General features: G+C 44.0%; 1 protein-coding gene across 1 annotated transcript in view; it reads right to left on the bottom strand.

Annotated features, from left to right (window-relative positions):
• Positions 1–251: 251 nt before the first annotated feature.
• Positions 252–26,421, bottom strand: part of LOC109916200 (di-N-acetylchitobiase-like) — a 75,536-nt gene continuing 49,366 nt past the window's right edge. Inside the window, exons 2-7 of the mRNA XM_048601559.1 lie at positions 24,488–24,626; positions 19,671–19,879; positions 17,033–17,204; positions 16,848–16,945; positions 5,511–5,672; positions 252–437 (exon numbers count right to left, since the gene is read on the bottom strand). Coding sequence (XP_048457516.1) covers positions 252–437; positions 5,511–5,672; positions 16,848–16,945; positions 17,033–17,204; positions 19,671–19,879; positions 24,488–24,626 — 966 coding nt within the window. The remainder of the gene's footprint in view (positions 438–5,510; positions 5,673–16,847; positions 16,946–17,032; positions 17,205–19,670; positions 19,880–24,487; positions 24,627–26,421) is intronic.

The raw sequence follows: 26,421 nt of genomic DNA, 5'->3' as shown, positions 1-26,421 counted from the left end.
TTGAACATAGAACATTACAGCACAGTACAGGCCCTTCGGCCCTCGATGTTGCGCCGATCTGTGAACCCAATCTGAAGCCCATCTAACCTAAACTATTCCATTATCATCCATATTGGCTAACAATATCATTGATCAGAGAAAATATTAATGTTGTTCCCTGGATCTATGCCTTTTTTTAAAAGCTGTGTTCAGTTGTAAAATGAAAGATTCATCTTATGTGGATCAAAGATGATTTCAATTTGACACTTTGCTCATTTGGGATTCAAGGCACGCCACATCTCTTCCGTCTGTGCTACTACTGTGGGGTTTTCACTATAGTTTAGGAAATTTCCAATCCAAGCACTGATGCCACGCAGTTTTAATTTCTTCACAATAGATGACTTCAACGAAATGCTATCTGGATCATCATACCAAACCTCATGGTGTGTATTATTAACCTGTAGGAAAAAAAAAGCCAACAAGAGTTACATAGGGTAGCCTTAGGCAACAAATGCTGGCCTAGCCAGCAATACTCACATCCCATGAGTGAATAAAAAAAACTCTCCTTCGTAACAGATTATGAAAGCCGCTGTGATCTTATGTGTACTGTAGTGAAGCATCTTGCAGTGCAATGGTAGTGTCTCCTCCTCTGAGCCAGAAGACCAGGTTCATTTGCTACTGAGGTGTATCATAACATTTCTGAACAGTTTAATTAAAAATACCTAGTACTGTAGTATCCTGCAATATGCTTTTTGTACAGTTACAGTTTTAGAAATAAAATCAGAAAGTAACATTCGAAAACAATAGTGACTAATTCTCCATTGTGGTCACAAGATCTTGAATGAGAATAAATGTCAACTTTTTAAATTCTTTAAATTACTAAAATTGACAAAGGTAATGAAAGTATTCGCCTGGAATTGGAAATAGAGTACAAAAAATTGAATAAGTTGCTAATGCTGTTAAAATAATGTTCATTTGAATGAATTAGCCACTTGCCTGACAAATTTCAAATAATTACATAACAATGATATTTACTGAGTGACACATTTTCGGTTGTGTCAAGCACGTATGTTCTACACAAAAACAAAGCTGCTGGAAAAGCTCAGCAGGTCTGGCAGCATCTGTGAAGGAGAAAGAGTTAACGTTTCGGGCCCGGTGACCCTTCCTCAGAACAGAGAATTACAGACCAGTGAGGAAGGGTCACCAGACCCAAAACGTTAACTCTGTTTTCTCCTTCACAGATGCTGCCAGACCTGCTGAGCTTTTCCAGCAACTTTGTTTTTGTTCCTGATTTACAGCATCTGCAGTTCTTTTGGTTTTTATTATGTTCTACACAACTTTTGGCTGATTTTCATGCAGTTGGGGTCAATCTGCCCCCATGATTCCGGGATTCCTGGCACCAGCATCAGGATAAGGAGTGTGTGCTGGTGCAAGTCATAAGCCTATGGCATGCAGTCCTGGTCCCATGGGGATGGGCATTTCCACATGCCCTCCCACTGCCAACCCCACGACCCCCCCCCCCCCAGGCATACTGTTGTATCCCCCTCCCCCCCCCCCGGTTTTTGTGAAGAGAGTCTGACCAGTTCTTCAAGGATTCATGGTGCCCAGCCTACCTAGCTCAAGGATGAAAACCCAGTCCAGTTCAAGGACATTCTTTAGCCTTGTTTTAAGAACAAAACAATCTGCATTCGTACAGTGCCTTTATATAGTAATATACTATAGTGCTTCTCAGAACATTATCTGTCAAAACCTGATATCAAGATACCTTAAGGAGACGTTCACTAGTGCTATTCAGAAAGATTTAAACTAGAGTGGCAGGGGGCTTGGGAACCAGAGCAGCAGGTCAGCAAGTGGAGGGATTGAGGGGAAGGTAGATCTTAGGACCAGTAAATCAGAAAGAAATGACAGGTAAATGAACACAACAGTACTAATGGGCTGAAGTGTGATTATTTCAATGCAAGGAGTATTAAAGGTAAGGCAGATGAGCTTGAGCCTGGATCAGTTCATGGGACTATGATGTTGTGGCCATGACAGAGACTTGGTCGAGAAAGGGACAGGACTGGCTGCCAAACGTTCCAGGGTTTTGTTGTTTTAGACGAGTAAAAGAGGTGGAGGAGTTGCCTTACTAATCAGGGAGAATGTTACATCTGCACTCCAAAGGGGACATTCTGGAGGGTTCATCCACTGAGGCAATATGGACAGAGCTCAAAAATAAGATGGGTGCAGTCACTCTGACTGGATTATAATATAGCCCTCCCACCTCCCCAAACAGCCACCAAGAATGGAGGAACAAAAGTGTAGGCAGACTATGGAAAGATGCAATAAAAACAGAGTTATCATAGTGGGTGACTTTAACATCTCCCAATATTGACTGGGACTCCCTTAGAGCAAGAGGCTTAGATGGGGCAGAATTTGTGAAGTGCGTCCAAGAGGGTTTCTTGGAACAGTATGTGGACAGTCCAACTAAAGGAGGGGCCATACTGGACCTTGTATTGGCTAATGAGCCTGGCCAGGTGACTGACCTTTCAGTGAGAGACCATTTTGGATACAGTGATCACAACTCCTTAAGTTTTAGGAGCTAACACAGTGTGGAGCTGGAGGAACACAGCAGGCCAGGCAGCATCAGAGGAACAGGAAAGCTGACGTTTCGGGTGCGGACCCTTTTCTGAAGAAGTGCTATCTCTGACTCCAGCATCTGTAGTTATTACTTTCTCCTTAAGTTTTAAGATAGGTACGAGTAAGGATAATTCAGGACCTTGCCGAAAGATATTAAGTTAGGGGAGGGCAAATTACTTCAGTATTAGGCAGGAGCTAGGGAGTGTTAATTGGGAGGAGCTGTTACCAGACAAGTCCACATTTGACATGTGGGAACTGTTTAAAGACCTGCTGTGGAGAGTTCAAGACCATCATGTTCCAGTAAGGAGGAAGGATAAGGAGGGCAAGGTAAGGGACCATTGGATAACGAGGGAGGTTATAAATTTAGTCAAAAGGAAAAAAGCATATGTAAGGGTAAGAAGTTAAAATCGGATAGAGCCCGTGAGGAATATAAGGAAAATAGGAAAGAACTTAAGCAGGGAATTAGGAGAGCGGGAAGGAGCCATGAAATAACCTTGGCAAGTCAGGTTAAAGAGAATCCCAAGGCATTCTATACATACATTAAAAACAAGAGGATAACTAGGGAAAAGGTAGCACCACTCAAGGATAATGGAGGGAACTTGTGCTTGGAGGCAGAGAATGTGGGTGAGATCCTAAATGAGTACTTTGCATCAGTATTCATTCAGGAGAAGGATATGGAGGATAGTGAGATTTGCGTGGAGCATGCTAATATGCTACGGCATTTTGAGATCAACAAAGAAGTGGTGTTGGGGCTCTTGAAGAGCATTAAGTTTGATAAGTCCCCAGGGCCTGATGGTATCTAGCCCAGGTTACTGAGAGAGGCAAGGGAGGAGATTGCTGGGGACTTGACCAAGATTTTTGGATCCTCATTAGCCATTGGAGAGGTGCTGGCAGACTGTTGAGTAGCTAATGTTGTTCCTCTGTTCAAGAAGGAAAATAGGGACAATCCAGGAAAGTATGGACCGGTGAGTCTCACATCGGTGGTTAGGAAGCTATTGGAGAGAATTCTTAGGGATAGGATTCATGTACATTCGGAAAAGCATGGCCTAATTAGGAACAGTCAGAATGGCTTTGTGCAGGGCAGGTCATTTCTGACTAACTTGATTGAATTTTTCGAGGAAGCCACAAAGGTGATCGCTGATGGTAGAGCAGTGAATGTTGTCGACATGGATTTTAGTAAGGCTTTTGACAAGGTCCCTTATGGTAGGCTTATTCCAGAAGATTAAGATTCATGGAATCCCCAGTGACTTGGTCGCATGGATTCAGAATTGGCTTTCCCTTAGAAGGCAGAGGTAATGGTGGAAGGATATTTTTCTGGCTAGAGGTCCATGACTAGTGGTGTTCCTCAGGGATCCGAACTGGGACCTCTGCTGTTTGTGATATATATAAATGACTTGGATGAAAACATAGATGGGTGGGTTAGTAAATTTGCAGACGATACAAAGATTGGTAGAGTGCTGGATTGTGTAGGAGGTTGTCAAAGGATACGATGGGATATAGAACAGTTGCAGATATGGGTGGAGAAATGGCAGATGGAGTTTAATCCGGGTTAGTATGAGGTGCTGCACTTTGGGAGATCAAATTTTAGGGAAAAGTATATAGTTAATGGTAGGACCCTGAACAGCATTGATGTGCAGAAGGATTTTGGGGTTCAAGTCTATAGCTCCCTGAAAGTGGCCACGCAAGTAGATAGGATGGTAAAGAAGATGTATGGCATGTTTGTCTTTATTGCTCACGGAATTGAGTACAAGAGTCAGGATGTCATGTTGCAGTTTCATAAGACTTTGGTTAGGCCACACTTGCGTTCAGTTCTGGTTGCCACCATACAGGAAGGTTGTTGAGGCTTTGGAGAGGTGCAAAAGAGATTTACAAGGATGCTGCCTGGATTAGAGGGTAGGACCTACAAAGAGAGGCAAGAACAACTTGGTTCAGAGATAGTGGGAACTGCCAATGCTGGAGAATCTGAGATAACAAGGTGCAGAGCAGGATGAACACAGCAGGCCAAGCAGCATCAGAGGAGCAGGAAAGCTGATGTTTCAGGTCAGGACCCTTCATCCTCCTCAGATGCTATCTGACCTGCTATACGTCTCCAGCTCCACATTTTATCAAGGTATGAGAGGCAAATTTTTTACCCAGAAAGTGGTAAGAATGCAGAACGTGCTGCCAGGAATGGTGGTGGAGTCAGATACAACAGGGGTGTTCAAGAGACTTTTAGATAAGCACATGAATATGCAAGGAATGGAGTGATATGGACCAAGGGCAGGCAGAAGGGATTAGTTTAATTTGGCGTCATGTTCGGCATAATATTGTGGCCTGAAGGGCCTGTTCCTGTGCTGTATTGTTCTATGTTCTACTAGGACATGTAACCAAATGCTTGATCGAACAGTTATGTATGAAGATGTGCATTACAGATGGAAGGAAAAATAGAGAGGATAAGAAAGGGAGTTCTAGATCTTAAAGTCTAGGAAGCCAAGGTATACAAAGCTATAGGCCAAGTGATGTAAAAGGGATTAGAATAATCAGATGGTCGATTTTGACAGGCATAGATGTGATGGGCTGAAGGACCTTTTTCTGTGCTGTAGACCTCAATGACTCAATGATGCCAATAATATCATTCTTTCCTTGTCCACTCAATTTCTCTGTTACTTCACTGTGCCTGGTTCAATATTTTGGAACTCCCTCGCTAACAGCTCTCGAGGTGTCCTTCCATCCCATGGACTGCAGCAGTTCAGAAAAGCCGTTGACCACCACCTTCTTCCGGGGCATTTAGGGATGGGCAACAAATGTTATTCCAGCCAGCCATTGCCCACGTACCACGAATGAATAAAAGAAATGAAACACTGCAATGTTCACATTCTACAAATCACATTGAAATGCACAGCCTCCACATTGCTTTGATTGATGGATAATCTTACCATGTAGATATAGTAGGGGGCTTTATGGTCATCATCCCAGTATCTGCCACTAAGTGATTTCGGCAGGCGCCTCATGATTTCCTTGTATGAAATCCAACGACTAGCTCGAAAGCTACAACTGGATTTACTCAAACGAAATACTGTCAAATCACATCTACCAGCCTGAGAAGTACAAAAAGAGGGACAACATCTTGTGAATAGAGTTCCTCTGGCCCCTTCAAAAATGCAGAAACAGTATGATTAGTTTACAAATTAAAAGACCATGCGAGACAATTAAAGATATTAAAAGGCATATCATTTCTAAAGAAGGACTCGGAGAGGGGCTAGGAGAATGGGCAAAGAAGTGGCAGATGAAATACAAAAGAATGATAGAGGTATGAACTATTTTCTGAATGGTGAAAGGCTTCAGAACTTCAAAAAAATTGAAATTAAGAATCTACTGATCACCATGAAATCATTGATGATTGTTGGAAAAACCCATCTGGTTCACTAATGTCCTTCAGGGAAGGAAACTGTCATCCTTACCTGGTCTGGCCTACATTTGACTCCAGACCCACAGCAATGCGGTTGACTCTCAGCTGCCCTCTGAAATGGCCTAGCAAGTCACTCAGTTGTGCAAATCGCGACAAAGTCTCAAAGAAATTAAACCGGACATAGCACCTGGCATCGACCTCAGCACCAGAAGAGACAACGGCAGAAACAGCCCTGTTGACCCTGCAAAGTCCTCCTCATTAACATCTGTGGGCTAGTAACAAAATTGGGAGAGCTGTCCCACGAACCAGTCAAGCAACAGCCTGGCAGAGTCATACAGAATCATACCTTACAGACAATGACCCAGACACCACCATCACCATCCCTGGATATGTCCTGTCTCACCAGCAGGACAGACCCAGCAAGAGGTGGGGGCACAGTGGGATACAGCGGGAGGGAGTTGCTCTGGGAATCCTCAACATTGACTCTGGACCCCATGAAGTCTCATGGCTTCAGGTTAAACATGGGCAAGGAAACCTCCTGCTGATTACCACATACTGTCCTCCCTCAGCTGATGAATCAGTACTCCTCCATGTTGAACAACACTTAGAGGAAGCACTGAGGCTGACAAAGGCACAAAATGTATTCTGGGTGGGGAATTTCACTGACCATCACCAAGAGTGGCTCGGCAGCAGGACTACTGATCGAGCTGGTCGGGTCCTAAAGGACATAGCTGCTAGACTGGGTCTGCAGCAGGTGGTGAGGAACCAACAAGAGGGAAAAAGATACTTGACCTCATCCTTACCAATCTGCCAGCTACAGTTGTATGTGTCCATGACAGTATCGGTTAAGAGTGACCATTGCACAGTCCTTGTGGAGATGAAGTCCCACCTTCACATTGAGAATAACTTCCATCATGTTGTGTGGCACTATCACCGTGCTAAATGGGACAGACTTCACACAGATCTAGCAACTCAAGACTGAGCATCCATGAGGTGCTGTGGGCCATGAACAGCAGCAGAAGTAACCCCATGGCCCAGCATATCCCCCACACAACCATTACCATCAAGCTGGGGATCAACCCTGGTTTTCAGTTGTTTCAGCGGCGGGAGTCCGGGAGGAAGCGCGAGGGCAGCCTGGGAAGGTGAGCTTTTCGGTTATAAAAGTCTTACCTCGCGTGACTCAATTTTTGGAGTAAGTGAGGTAATATATTTGGGCGGTTGCTTTACCCGAAACACTACCTAGGTAGTGTCTCCCACCCATCCTCCTCCTCTAACCAAAAAAAAGGTTCTGAGCGCTGATTTGGTAAGGCTACTAGTATTTTTTTTTAATTTGTCTGTTTGGGAATTCAGAACAGTGGGAATGGAAGTTAGGGCAGTTGTATGCTCCTCCTGTAGAATGTGGGAGGTAAGGGTCACCACTAGTGTCCCCATTTACTTCATCTGCGGGAAGTGCACCCAACTCCAGCTCCTTGGAAACCGTGTTAGGGAACTGGAGCTGGATGAACTTCGGATCATTCGGGAGGCTGAGGGGTAATTGAGAGGAGTTACGGGGAGGTAGTCACACCTCAGGTACAGGAAAAAAGTAGATGGGTTACAGTCAGGGGACGGAAAGGGAACAGGCAGACAGTGCAGGGATCCCCTGTGGCCATTCCCCTTAAAAACAAGTATACCGTTTTGGATACTGTTGGGGGGGACGACTTACCAGGGGTAAGCCATGGGGTACAGGTCTCTGGCACAGAGTCTGTCCCTGTTGCTCAGAAGGGAAGGGGGGAGAGGAGGAGAGCATTAGTCACTGGGGACTCCATAGTTAGGGGGACAGATAGGAGATTCTGTGGGAACGAGAGAGACTCGCGGTTGGTGTGTTGCCTCCCAGGTGCCAGGGTCCGTGATGTCTCCGATCGTGTTTTCGGGATCCTTAAGGGGGAGGGGGAGCAGCCCCAAGTCGTGGTCCACATAGGCACCAACGACATAGGTAGGAAAAGGGATGGGGACGTAAGGCAGAAATTCAAGGAGCTAGGGTGGAAGCTTAGAGCTAGAACAAACAGAGTTGTTATCTCTGGTTTGTTACCCGTGCCACGTGCTAGCGAGGCGAGGAATAGGGAGAGAGAGCAGTTGAACACGTGGCTACAGGGATGGTGCAGGAGGGAGGGATTCAGATACCTGGATAATCGGGGCTCATTCTGGGGTAGGTGGGACCTCTACAAATGGGATGATCTACACCTGAACCAGAGGGGTACCAATATCCTGGGGGGGAAATTTGCTAATGCTCTTCGGGAGGGTTTAAACTAATTCAACAGGGGGGTGGGAACCTGAATTGTAGCTGCAGTGTACAGGAGGTTGAGAGTAGTGAGGTCATAAATAAGGTTTCAAGGTCGCAGGAGTGTACCGGCAGGCAGGAAGGTGGTTTAAAGTGTGTCTACTTCAATGCCAGGAGCATCCGGAATAAGGTGAGCGAACTTGCAGCATGGGTTGGTACCTGGGACTTCGATGTTGTGGCCATTTCGGAGACATGGATAGAGCAGGGACAGGAATGGTTGTTGCAGGTTCCGGGGTTTAGATGTTTCAGTAAGATCAGGGAAGGTGGTAAAAGAGGGGGAGGTGTGGCATTGTTAGTCAAGGACAGTATTACGGTGGCAGAAAGGACATTTGACGACAACTCGTCTACTGAGGTAGTATGGGCTGAGGTTAGAACCAGGAAAGGAGAGGTCACCCTGTTGGGAGTTTTCTATAGGCCTCCAAAAAGTTCCAGAGATGTAGAGGAAAAGATTGCAAAGATGATTCTGGATAGGAGCGAAAGTAACAGGGTAGTTGTTATGGGGAACTTTAACTTTCCAAATATTGACTGGAAACGCTATAGTTCGAGTACTTCAGATGGGTCAGTTTTTGTCCAATGTGTGCAGGAGGGTTTCCTGACACAGTATGTAGATAGGCCAACAAGAGGCGAGGCCACATTGGATTTGGTACTGGGTAATGAACCAGGCCAGGTGTTAGATTTGGAGGTAGGTGAGCACTTTGGTGATAGTGACCACAATTTGGTTACGTTTACTTTAGCGATGGAAAGGGATCGGTATGTAACTCAGGGCAAGAGTTATAGCTGGGGAAAGGCAATTATGAGGCGATGAGGCAAGATTTAGGATGCATAGGATGGAGAAGGAAACTGCAGGGGCTGGGCACAATTGAAATGTGGAGCTTGTTCAAGGAACAGCTACTGCGTGTCCTTGAGAAGTATGTACCTGTCAGGCAGGGAGGAAGTGGTCGAGCGAGGGAACCGTGGTTTACTAAAGAAGTTGAATCTCTTGTCAAGAGGAAGAACGAGGCTTATGTAGAGATGAGGCGTGAAGGCTCAGTTAGGGCGCTTGAGAGTTACAAGTTAGCCAGGAAGGACCTAAAAAGAGAGCTAAAAAGAGCCAGGAGGGGACATGAGACGTCTTTAGCAGGTAGGATCAAGGAAAACCCTAAAGCTTTCTATTGGTATGTCAGGAATAAAAGAATGACTAGCGTAAGATTGAGGCCGGTCAAGGACAGTAGTGGGAAGTTGTGCGTGGAGTCCGAAGAGATAGGAGAGGTGCTAAATGAATATTTTTCGTCAGTATTCACATGGGAAAAATACAATGTAGTCGAGGAGAATACTGAGATACAGTCTATTAGACTAGATGGGATTGAGGTTCATAAGGAGGAGGTGTTAGCAATTCTGGAAGGTGTGAAAATAGATAAGTCCCCTGGGCCAGATGGGATTTATCCTAGGATTCTCTGGGAAGCTAGAGAGGAGATTGCAGAGCCTTTGGCTTTGATCTTTATGTCGTCATTGTCTTCAGGAATAGTGCCAGAAGACTGGAGACTAGCAAATGTTGTCCCCTTGTTCAAGAAGGGGAGTAGAGACAACCCTGGTAATTATAGACCAGTGAGCCTTACTTCAGTTGTGGGTAAAGTGTTGGAAAGGATTATAAGAGATAGGATTTATAATCATCTAGAAAGGAATAATTTGATTAGGGATAGTCAACACGGTTTTGTGAAGGGTAGGTCGTGCCTCACAAACCTTATTGAGTTCTTCGAGAAGGTGACCAAACAGGTGGATGAGGGTAAAGCGGTTGATGTGGTGTATATGGATTTCAGTAAAGCGTTTGATAAGGTTCCCCATGGTAGGCTATTGCAGAAAATACAGAGGCATGGGATTGAGGGTGATTTAGCGGTTTGGATCAGAAATTGGCTAGCTGTAAGAAGACAGAGGGTGATGGTTGATGGGAAATGTTCATCCTGGAGTTCAGTTACTAGTGGTGTACCTCAAGGATCTGTTTTGGGGCCACTGCTGTTTGTCATTTTTATAAATGACCTGGATGAGGGCGTAGAAGGATGGGTTAGTAAATTTGCGGATGACACCAAAGTTGGTGGAGTTGTGGATAGTGCGGAAGGATGTTGCAGGTTACAGAGGGACATAGATAAGCTGCAGAGCTGGGCTGAGAGGTGGCAAATGGAGTTTAATGCGGAAAAGTGTGAGGTGATTCACTTTGGAAGGAGTAACAGGAATACAGAGTACTGGGCTAATGGTAAGATTCTTGGTAGTGTGGATGAGCAGAAAGATCTCGGTGTCCATGTGCATAGATCACTGAAAGTTGCCACCCAGGTTGATAGCGTTGTTAAGAAGGCGTACAGTACGTTAGGTTTTATTGGTAGAGGGATTGAGTTTCGGAGCCATGAGGTCATATTGCAGCTGTACGAAACTCTGGTGCGGCCGCACTTGGAGTATTGCGTACAGTTCTGGTCACCGCATTATAGGAAGGATGTGGAAGCATTGGAAAGGGTGCAGAGGAGATTTACCAGGATGTTGCCTGGTATGGAGGGAAGGTCTTATGAGGAAAGGCTGAGGGTCTTGAGGCTGTTTTCGTTAGAGAGAAGAAGGTTAAGAGGTGACTTGATAGAGACATACAAGATGATCAGAGGATTAGACAGGGTGGACAGTGGGAGCCTTTTTCCTCGGATGGTGATGGCTAGCACGAGGGGACATAGCTTTAAATTGAGGGGTGATAGATATAGGACAGATGTCAGAGGTTGGTTCTTTACTCAGAGAGTAGTAAGGGCGTGGAATGCCCTGCCTGCAAAAATAGTAGACTCGCCCACTTTAAGGGCATTTAAATGGTCATTGGATAAACATATGGATGATAATGGAATAGTTTAGGTTAGATGGGCTTCAGATTGGTTTCACAGGTCGGCGCAACATCGAGGGCCGAAGGGCCTGTACTGCGCTGTAATGTTCTATGTTCTATGTTCTATAATGGAGAGTGTAGGAGGGCATGCCAGGAGCAGCATCAGGCATACCTGAAGATGAGGAATCAACCTGGTGATTACTTGCACGCCAAACAGCGAAAGCAGCAAGTGATAGACAGAGCTAAGTGATCCCACAACCAACGGATCAGATCTAAGCTCTGCAGTCCTACCACATCCAGTTGTGAATGGTGGTGGACAATTAAACAACTCACTGGAGGAGGAGGCTCCACAAATATCCCCATCCTCAATGATGGAAGACCCAGCACATCAGGGCAAAAGGTAAGGCTGAAGCATTCGCAGCAACCTTCAGCCAGAAGTGCTGAGTGGATGATCCATCTCGGCCTCCTCCAGTGGTCCCCAGCATTACAGGTACCAGTCTTCAGCCAATTTGATTCACTCCACGTGATATCAAGAAACGGTCGGAGACACTGGATACTGTGAAAGCTACTGGCCCTGACAACATTCCGGCAATAGCACTGAAGACATGTGCTCCAGAACTTGCCGCTCCCCGAGCCAAGCTGTTCCAGTACAGTTACAACACTGGTATCTACCCGACAATGTGGAAAATTGCCCAAGTATGTCCTGTACACAAAAAGCAGGACAAATCCAACCCGGCCAATTACCGCCCCATCAGTCTCCTCTTGATCATCAGGAAAGTGATGGAAGGTGTCACTAACAGCGCTATCAAGCAGCACCTGCTCAGCAATAGCCTGCTGAGTGATGCCCAGTTTGGGTTCTGCCAGGGCCACTCAGCTCCTGACCTCATTACAGCCCTGGTTCAAACATGGACAAAAGAGCTGAATTCCAGAGGTGAGGTGAGAGTGACAGCCCTTGACATTTAGGCTGCATTCGACCGATTGTGGCATCAAGGAGCCCTGGCAAAACTGCAATCAATGGATATCAGGGGGCAAATCATCTCCGTTGTTGGAGTTATACCTGACACATAGGGAGATGGTCGTGGTTGTTGGAGGTCAGTCATCTCAGCTCCAGGACATCTCTTCAGGAGTTGCTCAGGGTGAGTGTCCTCAGCCCAACTATCTTCAGCTGCTTCATCACTGACCTTCCCTCCATCATAAGGTCAGTGTTCGATGTTCGACAATGATTGCACAATGTTCAACACCATTCGTGACTCCTCAGATACTGAAGCAGTCTGTGTTCAAATGCAACAAGATCTGGACAATATGCAGGCTTGATGACATTCGTGTCACACAAATGCCAGGCTATGACCATCGCCAATAAGAGACAATCTAACCACCATCTTTACATTCAATGGTGTTTCCATCACTAAATCCTTCATTATGAACATCCTGGGGGTTATCATTGACCAGAAACTCAACTGAACTCACCACATAAACGCAGTGGCTATAAAAGCAGGCCAGAAGCTAGGAATAAAAACAAAATTGCTGGAAAAGCTCAGCAGGTCTGGCAGCATCTGTGGAGGAGAAAACAGAGTTAACGTTTCAGGTCCGGTGACCTTTCCTGAGAACAGAAGCTGGGAATACTGTGGTGAGTAACTCACCTCTTCACTCCCCAAAGCCTGTCCACCATCTACAAGGCACAAGTCAGGAGTGTGATGGAATACTCCCCACTTGCCTGGATGGGTGCAGCCCCAACAACACTTAAGAAGTTTGACACCATTCAGGACAAAGCAGCCGCTTGATTGGCACTACATCCACAAGCATCCACTCCCTCCACCACCAACATTCAGTAACAGCAGTGTGTACTATCTACAAGATGCGCTGCAGAAATTCACCAAAGATCCTCAGACAGCACCTTCCAAACCCACGACCTCTTCCATCGAGAAGGACAAGGACAGTAGACAATATGGGAACACCACCACCTCCAAGTTTCCCTCCAAGTCACTCACCATCCTGACTTGGAAATATATCGCTGTTCCTTCAGTGATGCTGGGTCAAAATCCTGGAATTCCCTCCCTAAGAGCATTGTGAGTCAACCCACAGCAGGAGGACTGCAGCGGTTCAAGAAAGCAGCTCAGCACCACCTTCTCAAGGGCAACTAGGGATGGCTAAGAAATCTGGCCAGCCAGTGACGCCCATATCCCACAAATAAATAAAAAAAAATCTGAAGCTCAAAGAGACTAGGGAGGACTAGTTCAGGGTTCTCTTAAGGTTAACATGCAGGTTCAGTTGGCAGTTGGGAAGGCAATTCAAAAGGGTTAGAATACAACAGCAGAGATGTACTGCTGAGGCTGTCTCAGGCTCTGGTCGGACTGCATTTGGAATATTGTGAGCAGTTTTGTAAGCTGTATGTAAGGAAGGATGCTCTGGTATTGGAGGGTGTCCAGAGGAGGTATACAAGAATGATGCTGAGGATTAAGGGATTGTCATATAAGGATTGGTTGAGGATTCTGGGCCTGTACTTGATGGAGTTTAGAAGGACGAAGTGGATCTGATTGAAACTTACAGAATTCTGAGGGACCTGGATAGAATGGATGTGGAGAAGATGTTTCCACTAGTAGGAGAGACTAGGACCCAAGAGCCTCAGAGTGAAGGAACAACCCTTTAGCGTTGAGTTGAGGAAGAATTTCTTCAGCTAAAGGATAATGAATCTGTGGAACTTATTGTCACAGAGGACTTTGGAGGCCAAATCATTGAATGTATTTATGGCAGAGATAGATGGGTTATTGATTAGTGAAAGTATTAAGGATTATGGGCAGAAGGCAGGAGAATAGGATTGAGAAACATATCAGCCAGGATTGAATGATGGAGCAGACGTGATGGGCCTAATGGCCTAATTCTATCCTGGTCTTATGGAAAGACTGACATCTCATTACAGTACATCGAGTAATTATCTACTCATTCCCAAACCCTTGCCAAATTATTTTAAACCTTCCTCTAGAATTAGCAAACAGCCCATACTGAATAAGCCCCAGTTCTGTTCAGGTATAATCCATCCAGCCTTTAAAGGCTTAATTTCCTCTAGAACCTATCCCAAAGGTCCTACAAATCTACAACCATCCCACTGGCACCTCCTGCCATCTATACATTATTCCTCCGTTTTCTATATTTACTGTGAGTGGTACTGGGAGATCTTTTTAAATTATTCATTGATAGGATGAGGGCGTCGCTGGCTAAGCCAGCATTTACTGCCCATCCCTAATTGCTCAGAAGGTGGTTAAGAGTCAACCACATTGTTGTGGATCTTGAGTCACATGTTGGAAAGACCAGGTGAGGATGGCAGATTTCCTTCCCTAAAGGACATAAGTGAACCAAATGGGTTTTTCATCCCCCCTCCCACCACAATTTGCAATACATTTGTGATCATTGTGGGCCCTTAATTCCAAATTTTTTATTAGATTTGAATGCCACCATCTACTATAGCAGGATTTGAACCAAGGTCCCCAGAACATTAGTTGAGTTTCTGGATTGATAGTCTAGCGATAATACCATAGGCCATTATCTCCCTTTCATCCAAAGATGATTCCCTTTGTGGTCCTGCATGCTAGTTGTCTCCCTAAACTTTGGACTGCAAGACCATGTGCTTCTTTCCATGAAGATAATTTATCATAATATGGCCATAACCGCTAGCTGTCAACCACTAGCTGCCTTTGAGTGACCTCCTTTACCCAGGAGGTAGGGAGGTAACACACCATTCAGATTTTTGCCTGCACATACAGAAACGCTTTTTCGTCTTTACTTGGTCATGGGATTTGTTCACGGCACGATGGTTCAGTGTTTGCGCTGTTGCCTCATAGTGCCAGGGACCTGGGTTCGATTCCACCCTCAGGTGACCGTCTGTGTGAAGTTTGCACATTCTCCCCATGTCTGTGTGGGTTCCCTCCGGTGCTCCAGTTTCCTCCCACGGTCCAAGGATGTGCAGGATAGGTGGGTTGGCCATGGGAAATGTGGCATTACAAGGATAGGGTGGATCTGGATGGGATGCTCTTCAGAGAGTCAGTGTGGCTACGATGGGCCAAATAGCCTGCTTCCACACTGTCAGCACTCTATGAATCTACAATTTTATTTGGGTGTCACTGGCAAGATCAGCATTTGTTACCCATTCCTCATTGCCCTTGAACCTAAATGGCTTGCTGAGATCATTTTGGGGGACTAGAGTCACATGTAGGACATGGCAGGGAAGGATGGCAGAATTAAGACCACAGGGCCAGAAGATACAGGAACAGGAGTAGGCCATTCAGCACCTCGAGCCTGTTCTGCCATACGATAGTATCGTGGCTCACATCCACTTTCCTGCCCTTTCCCTTCATAACGCACATTAGCGAACCAGTGAACAGTATCTTTTCCCCTCTCAAATTGCCGGTCACTCTACATCTTCCAGATTTTCCGTGAACTCCCTATGAGGCCCCTATTGCACTCCCCTGAGCAGCCCATACTTTCATTAAAAAAGTTCTCTCCTGTAACTCCTGTACTACCTGCTTAGTTCTTCTAAACTCTCTGGTGGCCACCAATTCACTCAAAATAAACAGAAAAACTTTACTGAAGTAGTCTACAAGGAAACTGAAAAGGGCAAACTATTGGGCTGTTTCAACATCTAAATGCCCTGGCTGAACAGTTACAGATAAGTTAGCTACACTCCTTTTTTGCCTCAAAGAAGTGCTGGCAAGGATGGTCATAACCATAACATAGAACTCCTACTCTGAGTTTTCTGGAATCAATAAGCATTCTTTAAGTTATATTTTTTTTTCTAATTCTTAAAACTATTCACAATGGTGCCAGATCGTGGCAACACTGGAAAAGCTTTTCACTGTACTTTACTACTTTTCTCATTGCAAAATGCACATGACAATAAAATCATTCATTCATTCAATTTTGGAGTCAAATGGATACAACTGAAAAATTAGTGTAATGTAAATATCGAAAAGTGCTAGAAATTTTAATGGAAAAGGAAGCAAGGTTTTGAAAACATTAGGAATTTTCAAGAAGAAGTTAGATATGGATCTTAGGGCTAAAGGGGTCAAAGCGTATGGGGAGAAAATGGAACAAGGTACTGAATTGCATGATTGCATTACACAGGGAAGGTGATGATGTAGTGGTATTATCGCTGGGCTGTTAATCCAACAGCGCAAACCACTGAACCACCGTGCTGTGAACAAATCCCAGATAATGTCATGGAGACCAGGTTTGAATCCTGCCACGGCAGATGATGGAATTTGAATTCAATAAAATATCTGGAATTAAGAGTCTAATGATGACCTTTGCTGATTGTTGGGAAAAAACCCACCTGGTTCACTCATGTCCTTTAGGGAAGGAAACTGCCATCCTTACCTGGTCTGGCCTACATGTGACTCCAGACCCACAGCAATGTGGTTGACTTTTAAGTGCCCTCTGCGCAATTGGGGATGGGCAATAAATGCTGCCTGGCCAGCGACGCCCTCATCCCGTGAATGAATAAATTGGCCATGACCTTATTAATGGCAGAGCAGACTTGAGGGGCCAAATAGCCTACTCCTTCCTATTTTCTACATTTTCATGAAAGCAAGTTAGCCAACATAAAACAGAATAGACTATTCCAAAATACAAGTAGATGCCTTAATTGAACAGCTAATGCATCACAGGGATAAATTATAGATGATCGGACTTCTGATTTCTTGTGCAAAGCAAACTAATAATTTTAACCTTACCTCAAGGAAGCGCTGGCAAGTATAATCATAACCATACCAGGGAACTCCGATTATGAGTTTCTTGGAATCAATACCTAGATTGATATAAGCTGAAAGACCTAAAGAGGGATAAATTAATGACAGTTTTAGATCAACATTGACATCGGGCAGGTAGACCCTGAACCAGAAATCGATATCATACATACCTGCTAATGTCTGGTTATAGGGAGCATTTGGCTTTGCAAGACAATCACCCAGTGCTCTACGTTCTATGTCAAATGACATCACATGTAAGAAGTCACAGGAATTTGCAATTGCTACATAATCATAACATCGACCAATTTCACAATGCGGAGACCAGGGTACGTTAAATGTGACCTAAAATAGAAAGATAATAAGAAATTAATTTCTCCTAAGGGTATGAGATGAAATGAATCTGAGTTACTCACTGCAGGACTCCAAGAGCAGGTCACAGGCTAGGAATGCTACAGTGAGTAACTCACCTCCTGACTCCCCAAAGCCTGTCCACCATTGACAGGGCACAAGTCAGAGTGTGATGGAATACACCCCACTTGCCCTGGATGGGTGCAGCCCCAACAACACTCAAGAAGCTCAATGCCATCCAGGACAAAGCAACCCACTTGATTGACACCACATCGACAAAAATCCACTCTATCCACCACTGATGCTCAGTAACAGCAGTGTGTACTATCCACAAGATGCACTGCAGAAATTCACCAAAGATCCTTAGACAGCATCTTCCAAACCCATGACTACTTCCATCAAGAAGGACAAAGGGAGCAGACACATGGAACATCACCCCCTGCCAGATAACCCTCCAATCTACTCACCATCCTGACTTGGAAATATATTGCTGTGCCTTCACTGTCACTGGGTCAAAATCCTGGAATTTCCCTCCCTCATGGCATTATGAGTAGTCCTACATCACATAAGCTGCAGCAGTTCAGAAAGCAACTCACCACCGCCTTTTGAAGGAAAATTAGGGATGGGCAATAAATTCTGGCCCAGTCAGCAACACCCACATCCTGTGATTGAATAAAAAATATACAGTGGCTACAAAAGCAGATCAGAGGCTGTGAAATCTGTGGTAACTTATCTCCTGGCTCTACAAAGCCTGTCACACCACCTAAGAAGCACACATCAGGGATGTGATGGATAATTTTCCTCATGCCTGATTGAGTTAGGTTCCTCAAAACTCCCCAATATGAAGCAGCCAAATTGATGGCCACCCTACCACAGTTGTTTCTATTCACTCTCTTCACCATCATGCGCAGTTGCAGCAGTGTATACCATCTACAAGATGCATCCCACCAAGTGCCAAGTAATCTGCCAGGCAATAGCCATTTTCAACCACAGAGAATTGAACAGGGCAGGTGGATGCTGAAAGGTTGTTTCCCATTGTGAGAGAATCTAAGACCAGAGGGCATCATCTCAGAATAAGGGGTCACACAGTTAAAACAGAGATAAGGAGGAATCAGCCACGAGCTCACTGAACGGCAGAGCACACTTGATGGGCTGAATGGCCTGATTTTGCTCTTATGTCTTACGGCAACATCCTTTTGGGCTGAACATTCTGGATCATACCAGCTCACTTCAAAACAAATCTTTTCTATTCTCTAGTTCATTTGGTAATTACCTAAGAGCTGTGTTCTCTGGTTACTAACCCACAAACTACTGGCTACGCTTTCTCCTCATTGACATTATCAAAACATTTTGCACATTGAACCTTTTGTAGATATCCTCAACTCCGTTTTCCTCACAAATCTTGATGCCCTTACAGATTAAAACTGTCCATCTCAGCATGAATATATTTAATGATCCAGCCTCGACAGCCCTCTGCAGCAAAGAATTCCACAGATTCACTACCCTCTGAGAAAAAAAGCTCCCCCATATTGGTCCAAAATTGACAACTGCTTATTCTGAGACGATGCCCTCTGGTCCTAGACTCTCCCACAGGTGGAAACAACCTTGTCACATCTACCCTGTCACGTCTTCCTACGAATCTTATATGTTTTAATAAGGTCACTTCTCAGTCTTCTAAACTCCAATCAGTACATGCCAATTTATTCGAACTCTCCTCATAAGAGTCCCTCCATACCTGGCATCAGCCCATGAAACCTTCTCTAGACTGCCTCCAATGTCAGTATATCTTTCATTAGATATGGTAACTGAAGCTGTTCACAGTATTCCAACTGTGGTATAAATAATGACAGATTTACAAACAGAAATTGCTGGAAAAGCTCAGCAGGTCTGGCAGCATCTGTGGAGAGAATCAGAGTTAACGTTTCGGGTCGAGAGACCTTCCTCAGAACAGATGGTCTAACTAATGCCTTGTATAATTTTAGCAAAGACATCCTATGTTTATACTCAATTCCCTTTGAAATAAAGGTCGACATTCCATTTGCCTTCTGTAATAACTGCTGAACTTGGATGCTAACTTTTTGTGATTTATGCACAAGACTTCCCAAATCTCTCTGTTCTGTTAGTGGCAGCTGCAATTGTAACAGTGAAAGTAGAATAAATAATCCTCAAAGTACAGATACAGGCACAGTGGACCAAATGGCCTCTTTCTGTGCTGTATCATTCTTGTGTGAAAGTTATGGTTTCACTCATTCCATCCCAGGATGCTGGGCTTCAATTTGTTTGTATAATTCTGAACTGTGGAGGCTAATCTGCTGAAAATTCAGTTTAAGCTATTTCAGACTAAACCGTCTAATCCAAGCAGCCTTGTACTGTGACAATGCAATAACAAACAGCAGCCAGATATAATTTCACTTATCCAGAAATTAATTGGAAACCACATCAAAGTATTGGCTCTTTTACCTGAGATCCTGGTATTTCACGATGGAAGATGTGTGCAGTTTCCTGAACCAAGTAGGATAGTGCATGATAACTTTCAGATCCAGGTTTAAGGACATCCCACATTTCCAAATTGATGCCATCCATAAAATGCTTTCTTGCTAGCAGCACTTTTTTTTTGATCCAAGTTTCTCGCTTCTTTTGATTTATCCAGTTCTGCTGCGTTATAGTTGCTGAAGTGTAAAGAAAAAGCAGCGAGTATTTATAAGATAAAGTCAACATAGTCTAACTAGACAATAGGACTGCTCACGAATTACAGAGAGACAACTGGTGTTGGTTTAACCTGAGGGTCGCCATATCTAAGGTGAGGAGTGAGTATGAGAAGGAGAGTCCTTTATGGTAACCTCAGCCGGTGCAGGAAATCATAGAATCCCTGCTGTTTGGTAACAGGCCATTTGGCCCAGCAAGTCCACAGTGACCCTCAGAGCATCCCACCCAGACCCGTACCCCTATAACCCACCTAATCTACACATCCCTAAACACTACAGGCAATTTAGCATGGCCAATCCACCTAGCCTGCACATCTTTGGACTGTGGGAGGAAACCGTAGCACCTAGAGGAAACCTACGCAAACACGGGGAGAGCATGCTAACTCCACCAAGTCACCCAAGGGCAGAGTGAGGCAGCAGTGCTAATCACTGAGCCACCATGCTGCCCCATGATTGAACCTACACTTTCGGCATCACTGACCAGCCATCAAAGCTAACCGATGCCCTTTATTTATTTAGCATCATTTACACAACTTAAAGAACTGCAAATAGATAGAACTTGGCACGGATAGAATGGATAATCGGGGTCTTTTTCCAGGGTAGAAATGTCAATTATTAGGGGACATAGTTTAAAGTAAAAGGAGGAATGTTTAAAAGAGATGTGAGAGGCACGGTTTTTTACACAGAGAGTATTAAGTGCGTGGAATGTGCTGCCCGAGAAGGTGGTAAAAGCAAATAGAATAGCAACATAGAAGAGGCATCTTGACAGACACATGAATAAGCAGAGATTAGAGGGATACAGACTGTGTAGACGTAAAAGGTTTTTAGTTTAGAAAGACATGCGTCAGCACAGATTTGGAGGGCCAAGGGGCCTGTTCTTGTGCTGTACTGTCCTTTGTTCTTGTTCTTAAATAGTAGTCAAGGAAGATCTCCCTGGAAGCTGCATTTACATAGTGCCTCTCGCAGCCTAAGAATCTCCTTCAGAGCAATGTGATGACAGCAATGTGATGACTGATGTTTTGTAAGCAGATGTGGCATCTATTTATCCCAATAAAGGGGCACAAATAGCAAGTTAGGAACCAAGAAGGATCAGTTTGTTGTTTTGTCGGTGCTGGGTGAAGAACGAATGTTGTCTCAGACACCCTAAGAACTTCCCATTCTTCATCAAATTGTGCCATTGGGGTCATCTACATTCACCTCAAAATGCAGTGTTCAGTGTTTCATCAGAAATGCAGCCAATTTAGCAATGCAGCACTCCCTCAGTACTGCACTAAGTCCAAAGTCCCAAAGTAAACCTAATCTTCTGACCTACAAGACAGTAATGTTCTGTTGCTTTCCAATGGGAATTTGCACATCATGTCACCTGTGTCTATGTATTCCACACCATGGCCACCGAGATATTCAAATGAGCTTCTCTAACAAATGGCTCAACTTATCTGACTCCATACTTTAGACTGTGGCTAATTTCTTTGTAACCTCACAACAGTTAAGAGGAAGCTTTATTGTAACAGTTTGTAAAGGCCATATCTTTTTATATTTCTGCATTTTTAGTTATAACCTGAAAGGGAAAAGGAGCTTCTTTAAAAAACAAGCGTTTTTTATTCATTCATGGGATGAGTGTATCGCTGGCTAGGCCAGCATTTATTGCCCATCCCTGTTTGCCCAGAGGGCAGTTAAGAGTCAACCACATTGCTGTGGGTCTGAAGTCACATATAGGCCAGACAAGGTAAGGATAGCAGTTTCCTTCCCTAAAGGACATTAGTGAACCAGATGGATTTTTCCAATGACAATGGATTCATGGTCATCATTAGACTCTTAATTCCAGATGAATATGGAATTCAAATTCCATCATGTGCTGTGGCAGGATTCAAACTCAGGTCCTCTGCATATTACCTGGGTCTCTGGATTAACAATCCAGCAGCAATACCGCTAGGCTATCGCCTCCACATGGAAAGAAGGGATTGCTGTATTTTTAAAATGCAAGTAGCCTGACACTCATTGCAAGTGTTGTTTGCACAGCTGCTGTTCAAGCACTGAGGGAAGTCTAGCTGTAGATGAGCTCGAGCCAAGGGGTATGTACAAAAGCTTTTTAGCTGGCAACAAGTCACGGACTGGTCTGGGAATGCTGACCCCATTTTGATGACAAAGGCCTTTTGCCTGCTAACAACTATGTAATTGGTTCCCAGGTAGCTGTGGGTGTGAATATTTAGGCAGGAGCCACTGGACCTCCAGAAAAGAAGGAGCAGTAAAACACCCCAAGTCTGATAAAAAGCTATTTTACTTCCCCTCATCCATTGTTGTAAGCTATGGCTTTTAACCATTAAGTCAGAGACTTTATAAGTTGTAAACCAGTCACTCTGTACCTCTTGCAAACAGGTGAAAGCACCCAGCGTAGAGAGATTGAGGAATGGCAAGTCCTGACAAGCCAGAAGGCCCATCTTAGAAAATCGTGGAACTGGGGCCTCAGAACTGCCTTTCTAATACTTCCCTCTGCCCATGACACTCAGACATGTTTCTCTGTCTGTGTCTGACTGTATTGGTATATAGGGGGAGTTTATAAGGGGCTTAGAGTTTAAACCTGTAAAGTTAAAAGCCAGTCGTTCATAATTGCTAACCTGTAGCTGAAATCTATTTGTTTGAAATAAATAGTAATTTGTGTTCAATATTGATCTAAAATACAGGTAACTTGGGGAATTTTGCATACTTTTATAAAATCTATAACTGTTGTTGTGACTCCAGGAGTAGCAGGGCACAATCCAGGGTACGATCCCAATGAGGTGTGACAAGTTTGTAACATTTCCCATCTTTCAACATTGAGAAACTATGCAAACCATAGACCATGATTATCCATCTATTAATTTTAATAGGCAGAGTATTTGCTCAGAATTAACCAGTATTATCTGAGCATTCAACCCTCTTCCCAATGTCTTAACTTATCCAATTATCTTTCTATTCCTTTTTATCTCATACAACTTTCCCATTAATGCACTTCTAGTATTCTCATTAGCCACAGCAATGGGGTTGATTCTTTGCGACTGCCTAGCCAATTTAATATGGACAAGAATACCTTCATAGCCAGCAATGCCCACATCCCATGAATGAATTTAAAAGCAATTATTCACATCAAACCACTCCTGTCTCTCAGTGCTCACAAACCCGGCAAAGACCAACAGGCTTGACAGGAGAAAAGCAAAATAAAAGTAGTGGCCAATCTCCTGGAATTATGAATAAAGGCCACTCAGGAGTCAATGTAGGTATAAAAGCAAAATTAAACATGAAGGATAGTTCATATAGATCATTCAGATGGAATTAATTCCCATTGTGAAATTTCTTGTTTTTGCATAAGATTTTGATCTCATATTACTTAATGGCAATCTAAACTGGAAGAGACAAACTAGGGAGGCTGCAATACTGTCGAACAAATTTAGAGAGACATTTTCCATTATTAACATGTACAGAGGAAGTGGAAACATGCAGTGCAAATGTGTGGAAAAATTCGACAATGGGAAGTAATGCTTTGCAGATAGAAAAGATGTGTCATTGTGAAGTTTTTAATATACTGTGCAGAGTAATTTGCAACTGTTGTATCAGAGTTGGGGGAGGAATTTATGGAATGTTAGGGGAAGACAAATTAGAATAACAAAGAAAAATGTGTACGCTGCATGTTCCTTTACAAGACAGTCATAATGAGCCTGGCATTAGATAGAATCACAGAGCCATAGAGTCAGACAACACAGAAACAAACCCTTCGGTCCAACCAGTCCAAGCTGAACAAAATCCCAAACTAAACTAATCCCACCTGCCTGCTCCTAGCCCGTATTCCTCCCAACCTTTCCTATTCATGTACTTATCTAAGTGTCTTTTAAATGTTGTAACTGTGCCCACATCCATCACTTCCTCAGGCAGTTCATTCTACACGCGAACAATTCTATGTGTAAAAAATTTGCCCCCATGTATTTCCTAAATCTCTTGCCTCTCACCTTAAAAATATGCCCCCTAGTCTTGAAATTCGTCATCCTAGGGAAAAGACACCTGCCATTAACCCTATCAATATCTGTCATGATTTTACTAACTTCTGTAAGATCATCTCTCAACTTCCTGTGCTCCAGTGAAAAAGTCCCAGCCTATCCAGCCTTCCTTTATAACTCAAATCATCTTTGTAAATACACGTTGCCCCACTCCTCGTATAAAATTTTTGAATAAATGTATTATCCTCCTACACTTCTAAACCATAGAGGATTTTACTGTTTCAGTTTGAAGCACTGTTAGTGTACATTTATATCATGGTCCTTTGAGCTATTGAAAATCTTTATTTCCTGAGACAGCCCCCAGCAAATCTATGAATGGACAGAGGCAAAGGAGAAGATAAACAATAGCTTTTTAACAGTATCTTGACATTTATTTTAAGTATCTCCCACTTGGTCCAGCAGGTTGCAACCAGATTTTATAGTTCAGGAGGAGACTCGCATGTTTGGGGTCAACCATACTTGCAGAATAAAAACACATGTGATCATAGCAGACATGAATGACTTGAAGTGCTCTGATGTAATTTTTTGTGATAAAATTAGTTACCTTTCAGGACAACGCGAACATTATTTGCATGAGCATGACACAATAGCTCACGGTCATACTTTCCAAAGGCAACAATAGTCGTGACCTTTGACCAGTCATATTGTTTCCAATCCATTCCTCCACTATCAAAGACAACAACCTGGTACAAAAATAAAACAGTCAATCAAAGAAATGACATGAAACAAAAATCAATCTATCTTCAATCAATAACATTATACCCCCCATTAACAGATCAGGAATGGGATCACGAACAGATTGAGCCTGTAGGTCATTTGCTGAATCATTTGTGTCCATACTCTCCACTTTGCAACATTACACTGAAGTGAATACTAACCTCAGCAACTACTAAACAGTTACATTGTCATTTTACACCATGGTTTGTTCTAGGATCTGCTAAATTGTATTCACTTTAATCCACACCAGAATCTCAAGTTTTACAAAGGTGAGGTGAAATCACAATTTTATTATGTGACCCCAAGATTCTTAACTGGTGTTCCAAGGTCAATATTCTGTCAAAACAGCAATCCTGAACCATGGTATTGAGCTGTCATAGTAAGATCACGCATCATTTACAAGTTTACATCTCAGAGAAACATTTTTAAAAATAGTATTTAAACGTTGTTGCGTTTACATTCATGGCACATATAGGCCAGACAGTGACTGTCGCCAAGAAGAGAGAATCTAACCATCATACCTTATAATTCAGTGGTATTACCATTGCTGAATCCCCCACTATCACCATCCTGGGAGATACCTTTGACCTGAAACTGGACAAGCCATACAAAAGCAGGTCAAAGCTATGAATTCTGTTGTTAGGAACTCACCTCCTGACTCTCCAGAAGTGTCCATCATCTACACGGCAGAAGTCAGGAGTGTGATGGAATACTCCCCACTTGAGTGCAGCTCCAACAATGCTCAAAAAGCTTGACACCATCCAGGACAAACCAGCGGGCTTGAGGGGACTTACCACGTTCAGTACTCCATTGTGGACGCTCAGTGGCAGCAGTCTGTACTATCTACAAGATGCACTGCAGAAATTCACCAAGGCTCCTCCGACAGCACATTCCAAACCCATGACCACTTACATTTAGAATGACAAGGCCAGCAGATACATGGGAACACCACCACCTGCAAGTTCCCCTCCAAGCCACTCACCATCCTGACTTTCTATTATATCACAATTGCTTTAGAGTCACTGGGTCAAAATCCTAGAACTCCCTCCGTAAGAGCATTGTGTGTCAATCTACAGCAAATGGATTGTGGTGGTCCAAGAAGGCAGCCCAGCACCACCTTCTCAAGGGCAACGAAGTATGGGAAGTAAATGCCAGGTGATGATGTCCACACACCATGTACGTACAAAAGTATTATTAAAAAGTCTTTGGGTCAGTTTTCAGGACTGCAATCCTGAACCATGGGATTAAACTGTCAGCGTGGAGCACACTTCATTTTAGAGGCTGTACATCAGGGACACAGTTTAACAGAAATAGTTTCTGCCCTTGTTAAAATATCTTTGCACTGCTTAGTCTTCCGGAGGCTCCTGTTTCACACAGGCTGTAACTATAGCAAGCTTCACACTTTCCCATCTGGATTGTAGACAATAGGATCTTCTCCGCCTCTGAGCTGGCCCAGCTTCCCCTGACCCCGAGCCGCACTCAGCCTGGACCTGATCCTTGGCTTGTGTCAACGAGCCTTGTCCAGCCTGGATCCCCCAGGATCCGGAGTGGGGCTGGAGCCTGGCTGGGAGGGACACTCTCTTTCCTAGCCGAAGCCAGGCCATCCCCGAGGAGGGAAGGAATGAACATCCTAAAGAGGAGAATTTCTCCCAATTCCCACAACCGAGCAGACAAAAACCGAGCAGGGGGTAGAGAGAGGAGCTGCAGCACATGAGGAAAGATAGGAGCTCCCATCCCAATGCTCCATTCCAAGTGTTGCTG

This window comes from Rhincodon typus, chromosome 10, assembly GCF_021869965.1.
Source record: "Rhincodon typus isolate 14 chromosome 10, sRhiTyp1.1, whole genome shotgun sequence".
NCBI classification, from domain to species: domain Eukaryota; kingdom Metazoa; phylum Chordata; class Chondrichthyes; order Orectolobiformes; family Rhincodontidae; genus Rhincodon; species Rhincodon typus.
Note: the sequence above shows the minus strand (reverse complement) of the source record. Positions and strands in the feature narration are given on the sequence as shown.